Raw genomic sequence first — 18,271 nt, forward strand, 5'->3', positions numbered from 1 at the left:
GGTTACACGGCCAGTTATTTCTGGGTGTGGTGCTAAGTATCTGAGCCCAGATTTGATCCAGGTCATCCCAACACTGGAGCCGGTGCTCTTACTCGCTGAGCCACCTGGCCGCCCCTCAACCGATCTTTCTTTCAAAACTTAAAACTTTCTTTCTGGAGGTGCTCTAAAGTTTATGAATACAGATGATGGCAAGAATGGTGTCTTTGGATAACTATTCTAGCCTACCTTTCTCAGTGGCTGTATTTGTCTCTCCACCCACTTTCTCTGTAAAGAGAGAGATGTAACAACAGAGTGATGTTAGAAAATTTAGTAACATGATTAGAGGAGAAATTTGCTTCACTTAGACTAGATTAGGTAGGAGAAAACAAAAACAGGAGTGAGAAAGACATTTGCTAAGAAAAATGCAATGATAATTTTAAAAGTATGTTAATGTTTATTACTGATCTTTATTAATGTTTTGAATGTTTATAGTTCATAAGATTTAGAGCTAGAATGAACTTTAGAATGTGGGAAGAACATTCGAACATAAATGCCAGAGCTTTAGAACACAGAATAACAAAGGTGGAAAGGATGCTTCAATGTGAAATGTTAGAGTTGAGAGGGCCCTTTGACTATCTAATCAAAGCTTAGAAGGGACTTTAAGAATGTAGAATATTAAAGATGGGAAGGACCTAGAAATACAGAATGTGAGACCATAGAATGTCAGAACTATTCTATGTTAAAAAAAAATGTCCCAGCAAGGAGGAACCTTAGAGATGAACCAGCTTAATCCCCTCATTTTCCTCTCTTATGGTGCCTTTTCTTCTAAAAGTTGATAATCCTTTAATTTATGACTTTTTTTATTCTCAAATGTTTTAGAAGGTAGGACAATCAACCTAGCAGATGTTCTATTGTGTTTTTTTTTTAAGCTGAGAAAAAAAAGACACAGAAGAGATCATTAATTTTCCAAGGTCATACAATATCATTGGTAAATAGGACCTAGAAGTGAGGTCTCTAGACTAGGACTCATCATTATTAAATATAAAGAGTTACTATCACTAATAGAGTTCCCACTGTTTTAGGTACTAAGTTCTAAACTCCCTTAGTGGAAGATAAGGAAAACAAATGGAAAATCTAATCCCTTCCCTTGAGATGTTTAACATAATAACTGACATCTAAACAAAATTTTTAAGTTTCCAAAGAATATTGCTTGCATTTATTTTTTGTTTAAGCCTTTCAACAATGCTGTAAGGTCCTATGAGTATTATTACCCCCATTTTACAGATAGGGAAATTGAGGGAGGCTAAGAGGGGTTTAAGAAATTTGTCCATGGTCTAACAGCTAGTTAGTGTCACAGGTAGGATCAAAACTTAGGTTTTCCTGACCTCAAGTTTGTCTCTCTATCTCCATTAGGCAGCTAGATGGCACAATGGACAGAGTGCTAGGCCTGGACTCAAGAAGACTTGAGTTCAAATTTTGCCTCAGACATTTGCTACCTGTGTGATCCTTGACAAGTCACTTAAGTTCTTTTTTTCCTTATCAGTCAATCAATCAATATATTTACACACACACATTCATATTAAGTGTACTTTCACATTAGTTATGTTATGAAAAAAGAATCAGAACAAAAGGAAAAAAACACAAGAAAGGAAAAAACAAACAAAAAAGAAAATAACCTGCTTCGATCTGCATTCAGACTCCATACCTCTTTGTCTAGGAAAAGGACAGTATTTTCCATCATGAGTCTTTTGGAATTGTCTTAGATCCTTGCATTGCTGAAAAGAGCTAAGTCTATCAAAGATGGTCATTGTACAACGTTGCTGTTACTGTGTACAATGTTCTCCTGGCTCTGCTCACTTCACTCAGCATCAGTTTATGTAAATCTTTCCAGGTTTTTCTAAAATCTTCCTGCTCATCATTTCTTATGGAATAATAGTATTCCATTACATACATATACCACAACTTGTTCAGTCATTCCCCAATTGATGGACATCCCCTCAAATTCCAATTCTTTGCCACCACAAAAAGACCTGCTATAAATATTTTGTGCATGTGGGTCCTTTTCCCTATTTTATGACCTCTTGGAAATACAGACCTAGTAGTATTATTGCTAGATCAAAGGGTATGCACAGTTTTATTGCCCTTTGGGCATAGTTTCAAATTGCTCTCCAGGTTGGATCAGTTCACAACTCCACCAACAATGCATTAGTGTTCCAATTTTCCCATATCTTCTCCAACATTTATCATTTTCCTATTTTGTTATATTAGCCAATCTGATAGGTGTAATGTGGTACCTCAGTGTTGTTTTAATTTGCATTTCTCTAATCAACAGTGATTTAGAGAATTTTTTCATATGACTATAGAGAGCTTTAATTTCTTCATCTGAAAACTGCCCATTCATATCCTTTGACCATTTATCAATTGGGAAATGAAGTCACTTAACTTTGGCCTGCTTTGGTTTCCTCACCTGTAAAATGGGAACAATAATAGCACCTGCCTCACAGGGTTGTTGTGAGGACAAAATGAATAATACTTGTAAAACATTTTATATATTTTAAAGTGCTTTATAAGTGATTGGGCAGGTAGGTGGTACAGTGAATAGAGTGCCAGGCCTGGAGTCAGGAAGACCTAAGTTCAAATCCAGCCTCAGATACTTACTAGCTTTGTGACCCTGGGTAAGTCACTTAACCCTATTTTCTTCTGTTCGTCATCTGTACAATGAGCTAGAGAAGGAAATGGCAAACCACTCCAGTCTTTGCCAAGGCAATTCCAGTGGGATCACAAAGAGTTAGAAAAGACTGAACAATAACAACATCTGCCACATATAGTCCCAAGTGCTGGACATACAAAGAAATGGCAAACCACTCCAGATTCTTGGCCAAGAAAATCCCAATGGAATCACAAAGAGTTGAATATGACTGAAATGACTGAACAATAACATATGAATGGCAGCTAGCCATTATTAGATTAGATTTGTAGTCTTAGAGAACTTACTGGGGCTCAAGGTCATTAAGTAATTTACCCAAAGTCACACAACTGCTTAGAGGCAGGATTTGTATCCAAGTCTCTCCAAGACCAGTATTCTATCCAATATAGATGCTCTTTGAGATTAGCCAATGGTTTCTGAAAAAGGCAAAAGTTTTCCTTTGCTGCCTTCTCCCTGATAACTGGTGAACTCCAAAGATGCTCAGACTCCATTTATGCTGTCTGAAAATTCCCCTAGCATACCTTTTTTTTTTCAAGCAATTGGGGTTAAGTAACTTGCTCAAGGTTACATGGCCAGTTATTTCTGGGTGTGGTGCTAAGTATCTGAGCCCGGATTCGATCCCAGGTCATCCCGACTCTGGTGCCAGTGCTCTTACTCACTAAGCCACCTGGCCACCCCCCTAGGATATCTCTTGATGAATTTTGTTTGTTTTTCTAATTGGGTTGGTCACTGACCCTTTTGCTTTCCCCTTGGCCTCATCATGTAGTAAGTCCTGAACATCTCTGTGGGATGAGTTTTTGCCTTATTTGCAGATGGGGGAAACAGATTCACCAAGAAAAGGTTTCCGCTTTCTATGAGCCAATGCGAATCCATGAATTTGAATCCTGCTGCCTATAGAAAAGGGAAAGCAAGGATACTTTAGATTTAGGCTGTCTACATACAGATGGCAACAGAACTGTTCCTTCCAGAACCTTCAACTGGCCTGAGGAGGTGTGGTTCATCTGAACAATTGACAGAGATCCTGAAGGATAATTATCCCATTCCTACTTGAGTGAAGATGATTTTGTTGGGGTTTAAACCCAGGAATACCAAAAACTATTATGGTGGGGTCTCTGCCCACCCCAAAACTGTTGGGGTTTCATGATGTGTTATGGTGGAACCATCTCAGAGAATTCAGTCAGACCACCTCTAATCCAACTATAGGCATTTATTGACATTGACGCCTCTCATGAAGCAGCTAAGTTCCAAGAGGAACCAGCAACTTCAGAGAAAGAAAGGTGGATTTTTATAGGGTAAAGATACAATTATATAACAGAAATTTACATAGAATATAGGAATATGATTAATAGTAAAAAGGCAAGAGGAGTTTGTTAGGGGATTAGGTAATGGAGGAGGGGTCTCATATATGTTTTGGTGGTTAAACATTCTGGTCATGCTACCTTCTAATTGGCTAGCTATTGTGGTCCTGTCTGGTCAAGATAGATAGTTAGGTATTGTGGTCCTGTCTTGCGCTAGATGGATGACATGACTGTGACTGAATACAAGAACACACCTGTTCAAATATGTGGAATGGGTCTGGGGGGCAGTGACTAGGTAGAGGCAGTAGCTGGGTTCCCATTACATGGACACACCTGTTGTTTCTGTGGGAACTAAGAGTTCAGGGACACACCTGTTGTTCCAGTGAGCAGTGAGACACATATGAAGAAGCTAGGACATTGGCCGGGGGGAGGAGGGGGTTGTGTAGGCAGGTACAGTGTGGTCTATAATGAAGTTAGAATATTGGGGCTGAGGGCAGCTTTATTAGGATTCCATCAGTCTGTGGCCAATCAACATAAAAGATCAGAATCAAAATGGGTCAACCTCCTTGTACCTAAGAGTGGCTGCCCATTTCTATAGACTTATTGGTTTGCATAGTGCTTTCCTTACAATAGACCTATGAAGTAGGTAGTTCAAAAGTGCCCATCCCCATTTTAGAGTTGAGGAATATGGTGTATTTGGTATTCTTCCTCAGCATTCATTGGCCACCTCCAGGCCTTTGCATAAATTGTCTCCTATGAGTGGAATGAACATCTTCAATTCCTCCTCTTAAGGAACCTCAGGTCTGAGGAGGCTAGGTGGCCCAGTGAAGAGAGCACTGGCCCTGGAGTCAGGAAGACCTGAGTTCAAATCCAGCCTCAAACACTCAACACACTTACTAGCCATGTGATCTTGGGCAAGTCACTTAACCCCAATTGCCCTGTCTTCCCCCTCCAAAAAAGAATAAAAAAGAAACCCCAATTTCCTTCAAGGTTCAGCCCCTGAGAACAGGGAATTACACCAGACTTGAAATCAGGAAGACCTCAGTTCAAATCCCAGTTTCTGATACTAGTTGTGTAGCCATGAAGAAGTTGCAACCACTTTGAACTTCAATTTCCTCAACTATGAAATGGGTACAAATAATATCTGTAGTGCAGAATTCCCAGGGCTCTTGAGAGGCTCAAATGGGAGAAGAAATGTAAAGTGCTTTGTAAACCTCAATGCTCTCTATAAATGTCCATTGCATTTTTTTCAGGGAGTCTTTCCTGAGATGGCCTCATCCAAGTTGCTAGTGTTGTCTCTTTCCTTGAGTTGTAAATAACATTTCTGGTATAATTTTTAAAATAATTTTTTGTGTATAATTTTTGGACTTGACCTGTGATCTCATTGGTCTATGCAGGAATTGGCAAACTACTACCCACAGGGCAAGTCTATTCTATCTCTTTAAAAATGGTTTTTACACTTTAAAATAAAGTTTAATGTTATTTACTGATTTGTTTAACCATTCTTAAGTCCCAAACAAAAAGAGGAGATGGTTGGACTTGGCTCTCAAACCATAGGGTAGCTGGTCCTTAGTCTAGGGAATTTCCAGTGAGAAAAGTTCTTCTGATAGAAGAAAGAAGGGGCTGGGAGTGGGGAGGAGCATTGGCCTCGACACTGAGGTCCCTTCCAATTCTACGATCTCATAACTTTGGTTTCATTCTCAGTTCCACCATTTACTAACTGAGACCTTGGGGAAAATTGCAGCATGTGGAAGGCAGTTTGGTGTTATGAAAAAAAACACTAGCTCTGGAATCAGAGTATCTGGTTTCAAAGACCAGCTCCTTATTACTACTGTGACCTTAGGTAAATCATTTAACCTCTCTGAGCCTCATTTTCCTCATCTGTAAAGTGGAGGGGTGATGATCTTGAAGGTCCCTTCCCATTCCTATTCTGTGATTCTTGGGCTTCAGCTTGCTCTTCTACAAAATGGGGGCCTATCAACCAATCTATGAACACCTACTACGTGCCCAGCACAAGGGAAACAAGTACAAGGAACGACACTGTCTTAACACTTGAACTGCCCACCTCACAGGGCTGCGGTGAGGACCAAATGGTGGGAGGCAGATTTTTACAAATGAGAAGCCTGACATCCATCCCATTGGAACGATGATAGGGATGCTTTGCTTTTGTCTTTGCATGCCCAGGACCAAAATGTCTTATACATTATCATTGTTGCTCAGTCATTTCAGTCCTGTCTGCCATTTGGGGTTTTCTTGGCACAGATACAAGAGTGGTTTGCCATTTCCTTCTCCAGCTCACTTAACAGATGAGGAAACTGAGGCAAACAGAGCTAAGTGACTTGTCCAGGGTGACATAGCTAGGAAGTGTCTGAGGCCAGATTTGAACTCGGGTCTTCCTGACTCCAGGCCTGGCACTCCATCCACTGTGCCACATAGCTGCCCTTTACATATTATAGCAACGACATAATTGATCCTCCATAGCAAGTACATAATTGATGCTTTTAAAAACAAATAAACTGCTTTCTTACCACTGGAATGGTCAGTTTTAACCCTGGAGTCCGTGGAGTTCTCTCTGCTGTGGACTGTGGCCTCTGGAGTGGGTTTATCCTCAGGGTATTCTGTGGTATGGAAGGGCCTTATGGTTCTTGTGGGCAGCTGTGGGGCAGGTGGGAAAAGCAGGGAAAGAACCAGTAAATAGCCTTACAGAAGAAGTAAGGAGCCTTTGGTTTGTAATGCTCATTCCTGGGGCCTGAGTTGCCCCTGAAAGCATCACCTTGGCCAGAATTTATTTATCTGTTTCATGCCTCTGCCTCTGGGTCGGGCAGGGTCCAAAACTCTAACAAAAGCACCATTAGAACAGGATTAATTGGTTGTCTTTTCATGGCGTTCTTCCTCTACTAGACTGTAAGCTCCCTGAGGACAGGGACCTATAATTACATTTTGAAAATATCAAGCCAAAAGAAATAGCCTCTCTCAGAACACATCCCTTACTACAGGCTTGCTTTCTGTAGAAATGCGTCTCCCATAGCATGATCCTCAGCATCTGATTAACATTTCAGTTGCCTCAAGCTTGGCCTCTGTAAAAGCTAATCTTGTTTGAGAAAACTCAAGTCTCTAATCTTGGTTGTATTCTGTGAGAAATAAAGGTAAACGGAGGCACAAAACATTAAATAAAATGTCAAGTCAACAAATGTTTAACTGCCTACTACGTGTCAGGAAGTATGCTAAACAGTAGGGATACAAAGAAGGCAAAAAATAGTCCCTGCCCTCAAGGATAGCTCCCAGTCTAAAGGGGGAAATAACATGGAAATGATTATGTATAAACAAGCTACCTGCAGGGTAAAGAGGAGAAAATTAACAGAAGGAAGACACTGGAATTAAGAGGAATTGGGGAAGGCTTCCTGTAGAAGGTGGGAACTTAGTTGGGACTTGAAGGAAGTCAGGGAAGCTGGGAGGTAGAGATGAGGAGTGACAGCATTCCAGGCATGAGGGACAGTGACGGGAAATGCCTGGAGTCTGGAGATGGAGGAGCTTGCTTGGATCAGGGTATGAAGGGGGTGGTTGCTGTAAGGGATATGAAGACTGCAAATGGAGGTGGAGGGGGCAGCAGGTTAGGAAGGGCTTTGAACACTAGACAGACGACTTTACATTTGATCTTCTCTAGGATACCCACCACCTGCTCTGTACAGAGCAGGGTCTAATATTTGTTGCCTATTTGAAAGTGATGGGAAGGAGAAATTATAGGAGTAGAGATCAGAGTTGGAAGGGACCTTCGAGGTCCACATCATTCACCTTCCTCATTTTAGGAAAGGTGAAACCTGGAAGCCTAGAAAGGAGACTTATCCAAGGTCACACGGGCAATAAGAGGCAGACCCAAAATTCTAAGCCAGGTCATAGGAGTGGAGATGTAGGACAGGAAAGACACTTGAAGGTTCATCTAGTCTGACCCTCTCGTTTACAGATGAGGGAATGCAAAGGGAAAATGACTTGTCTAAGGCCACACAAGTAGCAAGTGGAAGAACTGGGTTTTATCCCCAGGCTGTGGGAGCACAAATTTCATGCTGGAATGGACTTCAGAAACCGTCTTGTCCAACCCCCTCAGTTTAAAGGTGCGAAGATCTGTACACCCAGAAGGGGCTGAGTGTTCTGTCCGGGTCACATAGGTAGTGAGTGGCAGAGCTGAGATCTGAACCCACATCTGCTGACTTCAAATCCAATTCATTGGATCACACACTGATTCTTGAGGGGACAGTTCAGTTTGGAAGGCAGTGGGAGTGTCCTTTCTGTAAAAGATGTTCGTTCACTTTTACTGCTCCACCATGACCACGGTGAGGTCAGAGGGCCTTGAGGCAACTGTGGAATTCAATAGGGGTTCAAGTTATGCAGCCACACCAAGGTACACAAGGGCCCAGGATAATGCCGTGTGTGAACAGTCAAGGGCCACTCTCCCCAAGATGGACCCAGACAGCAAATCACCAAAGGGAAGCCCTGAGAGTTATTGAAGGGCACTGTCCCCAGGTCCTGCCTTGGATCAACTGGTGGGTGGGAGAAGACTAGGGGTCCTGGGCTCACAATTAAACTTAGTACCCCCCCCCCCCCCCTTCACTCTCTGAAATTCAAAGTCAATGAATAATTACAGGCAGGAAAAACAAATCACAGCCCCTGGAAAATCCCTTCTGTGCCTGGGACTCCTCTGGGATCTATGCAGACAGTGAGCCCAGAACTTCAGAGTTGGAAGGAATCTCAATGGTCCTCTATTCCACCCCACGCCTGAGAGGAAACCCATCTACAGCACAGCCTTTGCTTGGCCTCTAAAGAAGAGGAACTCTCTAAGCTGGAGGCATCCCCCCATTCTACCTCGGTACAGCCCCTGTATCCACACAGCCTTTATACGGGCTGTCCCCCAGGCCTGGAATGCATTCTCACCTTTCCTAAGCCTCAGAGTCCTTCTCATCCTCTTAGACCAAGCTGAGGTGTCATCTATCATGTGAAGCCTTTCCTGATCTACCTCCCTAACTACTAGTGCCATCCCTCCCAAACAACTTTCTATATATTTGTATTTGTTCATTCAATCAATCAACATTTATTAAATGCCTACTGCAAAGTCGGGATTCAGTCAAAGGGCTGCACTTGGGGACCTAGAGGGCCACATATGAGACCGCAGGATCCCCACCCACCCCTGGACTCTCTGCCAGGCACTGTACTAAACAGTGGGAATACAATTAAAAAAAAAAGCCAAAGACATCCCTGCCCTCCAAGAGCTTATAATTTAATGGGGGAGACAATGTGCAAACAAATACACAGAAAGCAAGCTATAGATAGGACAAATAGGAAATAACCAACAGAGGGAAGGCAGGGGAATTAGGAGGGGTGGGAGAAGTCTTCATGTAGAAGGGGGGATTTTAGTAGGGACTGAAAGGAAGCCAGGGAGGTCAGCAGGGAAGGGATGAGGAGAGAGAGCACTCCAGGCATGGAAGGCAGCCAGGGAGCCCTGAATCCAGGGGTAGAGGGTCCTGTCTGTGCATCAGCCAGGAGGCCGGTGTCACTGCATCGGAGAGTACCTGTTGAGGAGTAAGGTGTGAGAAGCCTGGGAAGGGACTAGGGGCTAGGTCAGGAAGGGCTTGGAATTCTAAGCAGAGGATTTTTTTTTCATTTGCTTCTGGAGACAACAGGAAGCCACTAGGGTTTATTGAGTAGATTTTGAAGGGACTTAGAGGCCACAGTGTCCAACCTCCTCATTTTACAGATGAAGAAAGGAGAGGCAGAGAGATTACAGGCAGAGAGACTTACCAGGGCCACATAGATAGCAAGCAAATATGTGAGGGAAGATTTGAAGCCAGGTAGGGCACCCTGACTCTAAACCCCGTGTGCTAGCCATTAGGCTTTGCTGTCACTCTTTGTATACTGGAAGATAGCTATCTTTTCCCCTTTCCCTAAGCCCCCTTAGAGAGTCACCCCACTTCCCTGCTTTCTGTTGCACCTCAACCCAGCTTTCAGCTCTTAGAATTATGGCTAGCATGGAAATGAGACGGCATGAGGCCGAAGATACCCACCAAAGTTGGCGCATCGTCGGAGCCATAAGGTTCCCCATCACTGGATACTGCTGTGGTCATGCCATCTTCTGGTAAGGTTGTGCTGTCTGGAGGAGAAAGACTGAGTCAGGACTGAAAGCTGGAAACCACTGGGTGACTTCAGCTAGAAGGTGCCCCTTCCTTCCTCTTTGGGGCACTACATTTCTCTCCAGTCATTTCTTTGGCCTTCTGCTGCACCTGACCACCATTTCCTCCTCGTACCAATTTCCCCAATACTATTCAGAGACCTGGAGAGCTGGACAGGACCTCAGAGGTAACAATAGATCAATACTGCAAAGACCTATGATTTCCTCAGTGTGGGAATCCCTCCAACAATTGCAAATTTCCACCCACCTATAACTTACTATCTTAGAGAGGTGCTTAAGGCTCAAAGTGGGTAAGTGATTGGCTGAGGGTCACGCATCTAGAATCTCAGCCTGTCTTCCTGACTCCGGGACCCACTCTCTATCATTACTATGCTACAGAACCATTCACATAATCCTAATATTCATTGATTCACTGATTCGTTCACTTATCTATCTAACTTATTTGTTCATTTGTTTATGTTCATTCATTTATATATGTATCTATTTATGTGGTATAATGGATAGAGCATTGACCTTAGATTCTGGAACAACTGGGTTCAAATTTTACCCATGATGCTTATTAGCTGCATGACCCTGGGCAAATCTCCTAGTTTCTCTGGACCTAAGGCAATTTTCATTAAGTTTTTCTACTAGGCTACAGATGTGGTACTGCATACCCACTGCCTCTATGTTCTTTTTCCTTCTTTCTTTCCATCTTTCCTTCTTTTCTTCCTTCCTTTCTTTTGTGCTTCCTTCCTCCCTTTTGTCCCTCCCTTTCTTCCTTCCTTTCTTTCCTTCTTGCTTCCTTCTTCTTCCTTTCCTCCCCTCCTTATTCCTCCCTCTCTTCCTTCCCTCCTTCCTTTCCTTCTTGCTTCCTCCCTCCCTTCCTTCCTTTGTCCTCCCTCTCTTCCTTCACTTCCTCCTTCCTTCCTTCTTCTCCTTACCTTTTATATTCCTTCCTCTCTTTTTTCTAAGAAAGTCACAGGATCATAGGACAAGAACTAGAAAGAACTTCAGAGACCAAACCACTTTTTTACAGAGGAGGAAACTGAGGCAGAGAGAAGTTAGGTACCATGCTCAAAGTCAGACATGTAGGACTAGGAGTTGGTCCTCTAACTCCAAACCTAGCATCCTTTCTAATGTACCACACACACTGCCTATGACTGTAGACTAAGCACCCCATTTCACAGTTGAGAACACTGAATGAAAGGGATCTGTAACATACTAAATGGCATCTCCCTCCCATCCTGCTATTTTGTGCCCTTGGTTTCCTGTTCTTGTCCCCACAGAGGTTGATGCTTATCCTTTGCTCTCGAAGAGGACCATGACATCAGGGAGGTGATGCCATAATATGCAAATCAATTGGATTTAAGTGAGGCAGGGCTGTGCAGTCACCAGCCTCACTGTCTCCTTCAGAGTCATCTGGGTCCAGTGGCTAGAGATGGATCAGGATGACTGGAGATGAACCAGGATGCAGTGGGAGATGTCGTTGGCCTTTCTTTGGCTGCAATTAGCACTGCTTGACCTGTACTCATGCCTTATTGCCTCCCACATACCAGAGCTAAGCACTTTTGGTTCCCTGCCCATGTGAACAAGGAATCTGCTGCTCTCTATGGCACCAGGCTCCCTGTTTACCTCCTTGTTGACCCCATCTGCCCCAGATCTCCCTCTCAGACAGAGCTGGCACCAGGGTAGAGTGACTTGAACCTTTCCCAAGGCTTCAGATTGGGGTGGGATGTACGTCTTCCCCCTATGAAAATTCTCCAGCCCATAGTCTTAGAGCTTCTCTGTTCTCTACCAATTGTGAGCCACCCAGTACTATAGGCCACCTCCCCTTGTCCAGCCTCAGTTGTCCTCCACTGAGAATCCATCAGAATTACTGGTACCCATCGCTTGGGCCCACTGAACGTCAGCTTCTTCAGGGAAGGGACTGCTTTTACCTTTTTTTTTGTATCCCCAGCTCTTTGCTCTATTTCTAATACAGATAATTGCTTTATAAATGTTTGTTTGATCACCTCCTCCACTGTGCCATTTTCTCTCCTCTCAGCCCATTTAAAAGCCAGTGGGCTGCCCTCTCCTCTGACCCAACCGGACTGTAACTTAACATCTTGGGTTTCCACCCCATACCTTTCCCAGGTGTCAGCCATGACTCTGCTTTGTATCCCAATGTCTTTCTCATATCAACTGGATTTTCTTGGTACTGAAATTCCTAGCTATGGCTCTACCTTCAAATCAATGAAATTCAATATGCATTTATTAAGCACCTATTATGTACTAAGTTCTGGGGTCTCAAACTAAAATTAAATAGTCCCCTAGGGCGGCTAGGTGGTGCAGTGAATAGAGCATTGGCCCTGGAGTCAGGAGGACCTGAGTTAAAATCCAGCTTCAGACACTTAACACAAAAAAACTAACCATGTGACCTTGGGCAAGTCACTTAACCCCAATTGCCCTCAAAAAGAAAAGAAAAAATAAATAAATAAATAAAATTAAATAGTCCCTGTCCTCAAGGAACTTACATCTTACTGGGAAAAAACAACATTACCCTTTGCCCTTGACTCCATTTGACCTTGGTTCCTGGCATGAAAGGCTTGGACCTTCTTGGGTTGTTTTCCTCCAGTGTGTGGGGGAGGAAAGTGAGACCCTAGCCACCCAGTGACTCTGTACTTAGAACTTGCAGGCAAGCTTGTTGATCCCTGCTGAGTGACTTGTCTTGGTCTTTGAAAGGCAGCATGGCATAGTAGAGAGGACCCTGGACTTGGAGTCAAGAGGTCTGAGTTAAAATTTACCCTCTCCCTGACTGTGTGACCCTGGGCAAGTCACTTCAGTGTCCTTATCAGTATAATGAGGGATTTGGACTCAATGGCCTCCAAGTCACTTCCTGCTTTAAATCAGCAATCTACAACTTCACTATCAACACATGTGCCCACTTGAAGAGTTAACTGCCTGATTCATGAGCCTCAGCTCCCTCCCCTGGCATGGGGAAGGTTCCCGAAATCCCATGACCAAACCATCTTGCAAAACAGGAGGGAAACCACGTGCCTGGACAGGGAGGAGAAAGGGGCTGTTTGGAGATCTCTATGAGTCATGCAAGAGCAGCTGGCCTCTGAGACTGTTAGCACCTCTGTCCGCTGAAAGACATCTTTTTCTCCCCCTCTGCTTCCCTTATAAATATGCTCACAGGCAGCCAAGTCCAAGACAAGAACTAATAAATATTTGATTGGAACTTTTCTGGCAGTATATGAAGGAACAAAGTCTCTGGAGTTCTCGCTGTCTCTGCTTTTCATTCTGCATTCGATGTTCTAAATCCCCATCCCTGAAGATGGATGGCATGGGATAAGACGTCTGGGCCTGTGGCTTTATTTGTAGTCTCTAAGGCAAAGGCTTTCACCAGGAGCCATAGGCAAAAAATTGTTGGGTCCCAGAGATGGCTCTCTTCTTCTCCCCTCCCCCATCCCCATTCACTGGAGGTCAAGGTTTGGCTGCTGGAGGGATTGACGGGGCCTATTGAAGACAAATGTCTAGCGGAGCTGTGGGCTTGGGGGAGGAGGGGAAGAGAATAGCTCCTTGGCAGACAAGGAGCCTTTATTAAAGAGCCAAGCATCTCGTTGCCCTCTTTTTCAGAACTGGAATTCTAAAGCTGTCAGCCCAAACAATGCATTTTTAAAAGTATTTTCTGGAGCTATTGACTCTACGACTTGCTTGTCAACTCCCAAATAGCACAGAAACATCGATATAAATATGCACATTTATAGAACTATACACAGATAAATGGGCATGTGTGTATGGAAAATCAGCACAGTCAGGCAGTGCCATGTGAAAAAAACCCTTGAACTTGGAGTGTTAAACTTGGGATCATCAGACTTAAGCTTGAACCCTGGCTCTTATCATTTACTCTGTATAAGTTTGAGAAAGTCCCTTTGCCTCCCTGGGACCTCAGTTTCTTAATCTGAAAGATGAGGGGGTTGGACTAGCTGACTTCTGAGTTCCCTTCCCATCTTAGACCTATGATCCTGGAACTCTATGTGCCCTAGCTGATAAAATGCTGGACTCAGGAGTCAGGAAAATCTGGGTTTGGTTAAATTTGTTACATACTAAAAAAACCAAAATAATCCCAATAACAACAAGCTGTACACAACAGATCGACAGATTTAAGGTTCCAAATACAACTCTCTTTTTCTGTTCTCTGTATATGGAAATGTTTACAGTTGTTGGGATTTGTCAAGTTTGGAATAACAAGAAATAAAAATTAAAATCTTGGGGGAAAAACCTTATATCTTGTCTCTGAGCCTGCTAGTTATGTGACCACAAAAGAGTGACCTTAACTTCTCAAATCATCAGTCTCCTCAAAGCAGGCAGTGTGCTGGTACAGAAAGACCACTGAACTTAGAGAATTCAGAGAGCCTATGTCTGAATCCTGGCTCAGCGGTTTGCTACCTATGTGATGGTAGGAAGTGGTTTAGTCTCGCGGGACCTTAGTTTCTTCATCTGTAAAATGAAGGACCTCTAAGGACCCTCTGTCCTCAAAATCTAGGCTCCTAAGGTAATAAATGTAAAGTAGAAAATACTTTGCAAACTTATAACCACTATATAAATGTGAACTCTATTACACTACACCGTCTCTCATGTATGTATAGCATATCACACCTATGTAAAAGCAGTGAACACAAAGGCATACACACTTACACACATGCATGTGCATACACATACATGTGTACACAATACACACATACCTAAATATGTGTACAAATTTACACACTTATACCTATCTCCACACATCTAAATATATGCATACTCCTACAAGCCCACATGCATATATATGTGACATGCCCCACACGTATGCAAACAACACACACACACACATGCATTTTAAATCCCACACAGAATGGAGCAGGTTACTGTGCTGGGAGGTCTGGCATTGCTCTCTCTGTTCTGACCCCTCCTCTAACCCTCTCAGTAAAGAACTTCACTCCTGGAGACACAAAGGCAAGTCCCTGAATAACAGACAGGATTGGGGTCATTGCTTTTGTCTCCATGCCCTCCCTTTCTCTTGGCTTCATGGGAAAGTTGCTCTTAATGAGAGATCCCATCCCATCCCACCCCGCCCTGATAATAGTGCCTGTTGTCCACATTAGAGGTTTCTGCAGGGCCACAGCTGCTGGATTTCAGCCTGCCTTCCATCTTTTTCCTCTGCATTGTGGAGGGTGGGTCATGTAGTATAGCTTTCATGCTCAAAGCCATTCCTTCTTTAAAACCAAACAAAATAAAATGAGTAGCCCTGCATGCTTCTAGGAACATCAACCCCCAACACCAAGCTGTGTACTCACACGTTAGCATTCAAGACCTCTCCAGCCCATTCTAGCTCTCCCTTGCCCCGCTCAATCTCCTTGCAAATCGATGAGATCTCATAGAAATTTTCCAGGATGAGCTCACATCTCTTCATTTAAGCTCTAATTTGGAACTAATTTGTTGATTATTCTAATAGGTTTGCAGCCAACCTTATTTCTGCTCTAACTATAATGTGATAGATTGTAAGTTCTTTGAGAGCAAGACCTGTTTCACTTCTGTTTGGGGTCCGCAGTGATTAACAGATGTTTTAGGACCATAGGACCCCAGAGTCCTAGATAAAGAATTGCATGAGCTCTGGAATCATCCCATTCAAGCCCCTCATTCTGAAAATGAAGAATCTGGGGTTCAGGGTGGTGAAGATACTTGTCCAAGTTCAGGTGGGTAGTAATCATTAGAATTCCAACCCAGACCCTTTGAATCCAAATTTAGCACATTTTCTCTATCATGCTACCTCTTTTGTTGAACTGAATAGAAAATATATTTTAATGAGAAAAGTATTAGGAGTAAATATGATCATGGGGGGAGGAGAGGGGTTTGAGAACAAACTTTTCCAATACTTTAGCTCACCTGTATTTGCATGAATATATTAACTAAGAATAACCGATCTGTTCACTAATATCGATCCTTGAAGACCTCTGCTTGGAAGCCCTGTTATCCAAGTTTACATTACTTTATGTCCTTGAAAGTAATGACATTTCATTTCTTGAATATTTTCCATAGTCTAGGCTGATTACTACTTCAGACCAGTCATCCCTTGGATTACAGTACTGGAAATCATGCTAGATTAGGAGTCAGAGGATCTAGGTTTGAGGTCAAACTCTGATCCTTATTGGTTGCGTAACTCCAGACAAACCATTTAACTCCTCTGACCCTCAGCTTCTTGATCTGTAAAATGGATACCATAATATTTATATTACCTATCTCCCAGTTCCAGTCACTTTCTACACTATAAAGCACAATATAAATGTAAGTTATTGTTCTCAGCTCTTCCACTAACTTTCTGTGTGACTTTGGATAAGTCATTTCCCCTCTCACTACACCAATTTCCCAAGGAAGATGGACTTAGATGATGTCAAATGTCCTTCCTGGCTCTGACATGAGAAAATGCACCCTGGTGCATTGGAAAGAGCACTGGACTTTGATTCAAGAAGATGTTCCAATCTCAACTCAGATACTTCTTCCTGGGTGATCCTGAGCAAGCCATGGCACTTCCATGGGCCTCAACTTCTCCTTCTGCAAAGTGAATGGCTTAGATTAGATGGCATCTCAGGTCAGGATCTATGATCCTAAAAGGAACGTTCAGACATTTTAACTCACTGAGTAGCACTAGGAATTTAATCTCTAAGGCAGAAGTTCTTAACCAGAATTTCCTGTCATGGACTCCTTTGAAAGTCTGGAGAGCTCTTTTCTCAGAACAACATTTTTAACTGCATAGGTTACAAAGGAAACCAATTATATCAGAAAATTCTTATAAAACATTTTTTTAAAGTTCGTGGACCCCAGGTTAAGAACACTTGCCCAAAGACAAAATAACACTTATGGTGGATTTGGAGACAGGAAACCTGATTTTGGAACCCGTGTTTGACACGGACTTGCTATGTGATCACTAGGCACTCACTAAACCTCTCTGGGCACCAATTCTGTGAAATACGGGGTGGGGGTTGGACTAAATAGTTTCTGAGGTCCCTTGTAGCTCCAATTCTATAATCTTATTAATCGATTCATCTTTCCAGGCTTTGGTTTCCTCATTTGTAAAATGAGGGCCTCTGAGGTCCCTTCCAATTCTGAAGCTATGATTCTGTTGTCAGGTCATTTCTTCTGGTCTCAGTTTCCTCATCTGTAAAGTGAAGGGGTTGGACTAGATGACCTTTGAGGTCCCTTCCAGGTTTAAATTGGTATTAGGGAATGTTTGGTTCTTCTATCCTCTTGGAAAAATACATGGCCCTTCCTGTTTGGGCCACGTTCTATTTTCTCATCTAGATGCTCTCAAACTTGCCTGGAGTTTATAAGAAGCCTCACTGCTGCATCCAGCTGTTGTTTTGAAACAGACTTGGTCTGGATGAGGGCCTGCCTTCATCTCCAAGTCCCAGTCCTCCTGACACAGGAGCCATCTTTCAGGCTGAGGATTAAGCTGAAGTTGACTCTGCCCAGGGTGCTAGGGATCGCTCTCTTGGACACAACAGTACTTTCTTTGTCAGCTTCTTCCTGGGCTGCTTCCAGCCCCTCTGGTCTTTCCTCAACACAGGCCCCTTTTCTCCCCCCTCTCGTAGCCTGACCATTGGTGGGATCAATGAGGGGTGGCTGCAGGGCTCACAGCAGCCCATCAAGAGAACATGGGGAAGAGGGGTACACAGGACAAGGGAAGTTAAGCAGGCAGGACCCTAGATCTTTTCTAGGCACCTTCAAGGCATGCATGCCTCAATGTTGGCACTGCAATGGCTTCCAAAGGCTTGCCAACAGGTTGACAGGGAGCTGGGTGGTACAGTAGGGAAGGCCTGTTTTGAGAACCAAGGGAACTGGCCTCCTGGCCTGCCTCTGCCACTAACTCAGTGTGATCTAGGACAAGGAACTGCCCTCACTGATGTATTCTCTGATCCTAAGTTTAATGTAAAGTCAGGGGAGGAAAGTTTGGAACAGAGGGGCTCCAAGTCCTCTGAAAACTCTGACATCCTGTGTTCTAAGGGCCCTCCTAGCTCTGACATTCTGTGCTCTAAGGGCCCATCCAGCTCTGACATCCTGTGTTCTAAGGGCCCTCCCAGCTCTGACATGCTGTGCTCTAAGGGC

The 18,271-nt window shown here is 43.4% G+C and overlaps 1 protein-coding gene across 6 annotated transcripts in view; it reads right to left on the reverse strand.

Moving 5' to 3' along the window:
* PDPN (podoplanin) overlaps positions 1-18,271 on the reverse strand; it is a 46,052-nt gene that overhangs the window by 5,413 nt on the left and 22,368 nt on the right. For 2 of the 6 annotated variants that reach the window (XM_069079138.1, XM_069079139.1), the window contains exons 2-4: positions 10,038-10,123; positions 6,513-6,639; positions 1,656-1,692 (exon numbers count right to left, since the gene is read on the reverse strand). In XM_069079138.1, the coding sequence (XP_068935239.1) occupies positions 1,656-1,692; positions 6,513-6,639; positions 10,038-10,123 (250 nt within the window). Of the gene's footprint in view, positions 1-225; positions 265-1,655; positions 1,693-6,512; positions 6,640-10,037; positions 10,124-18,271 lie in introns of all 6 variants that reach the window. The other 4 variants (XM_069079140.1, XM_069079141.1, XM_069079142.1 and 1 more) reach the window with 2 other exon arrangements.

Source organism: Petaurus breviceps, unplaced genomic scaffold, assembly GCF_028583685.1.
Source record: "Petaurus breviceps papuanus isolate PSGF00001 unplaced genomic scaffold, PetGlider_PUasm1.0 91041, whole genome shotgun sequence".
In the NCBI taxonomy this organism is placed as follows: Eukaryota; Metazoa; Chordata; class Mammalia; order Diprotodontia; family Petauridae; genus Petaurus; species Petaurus breviceps.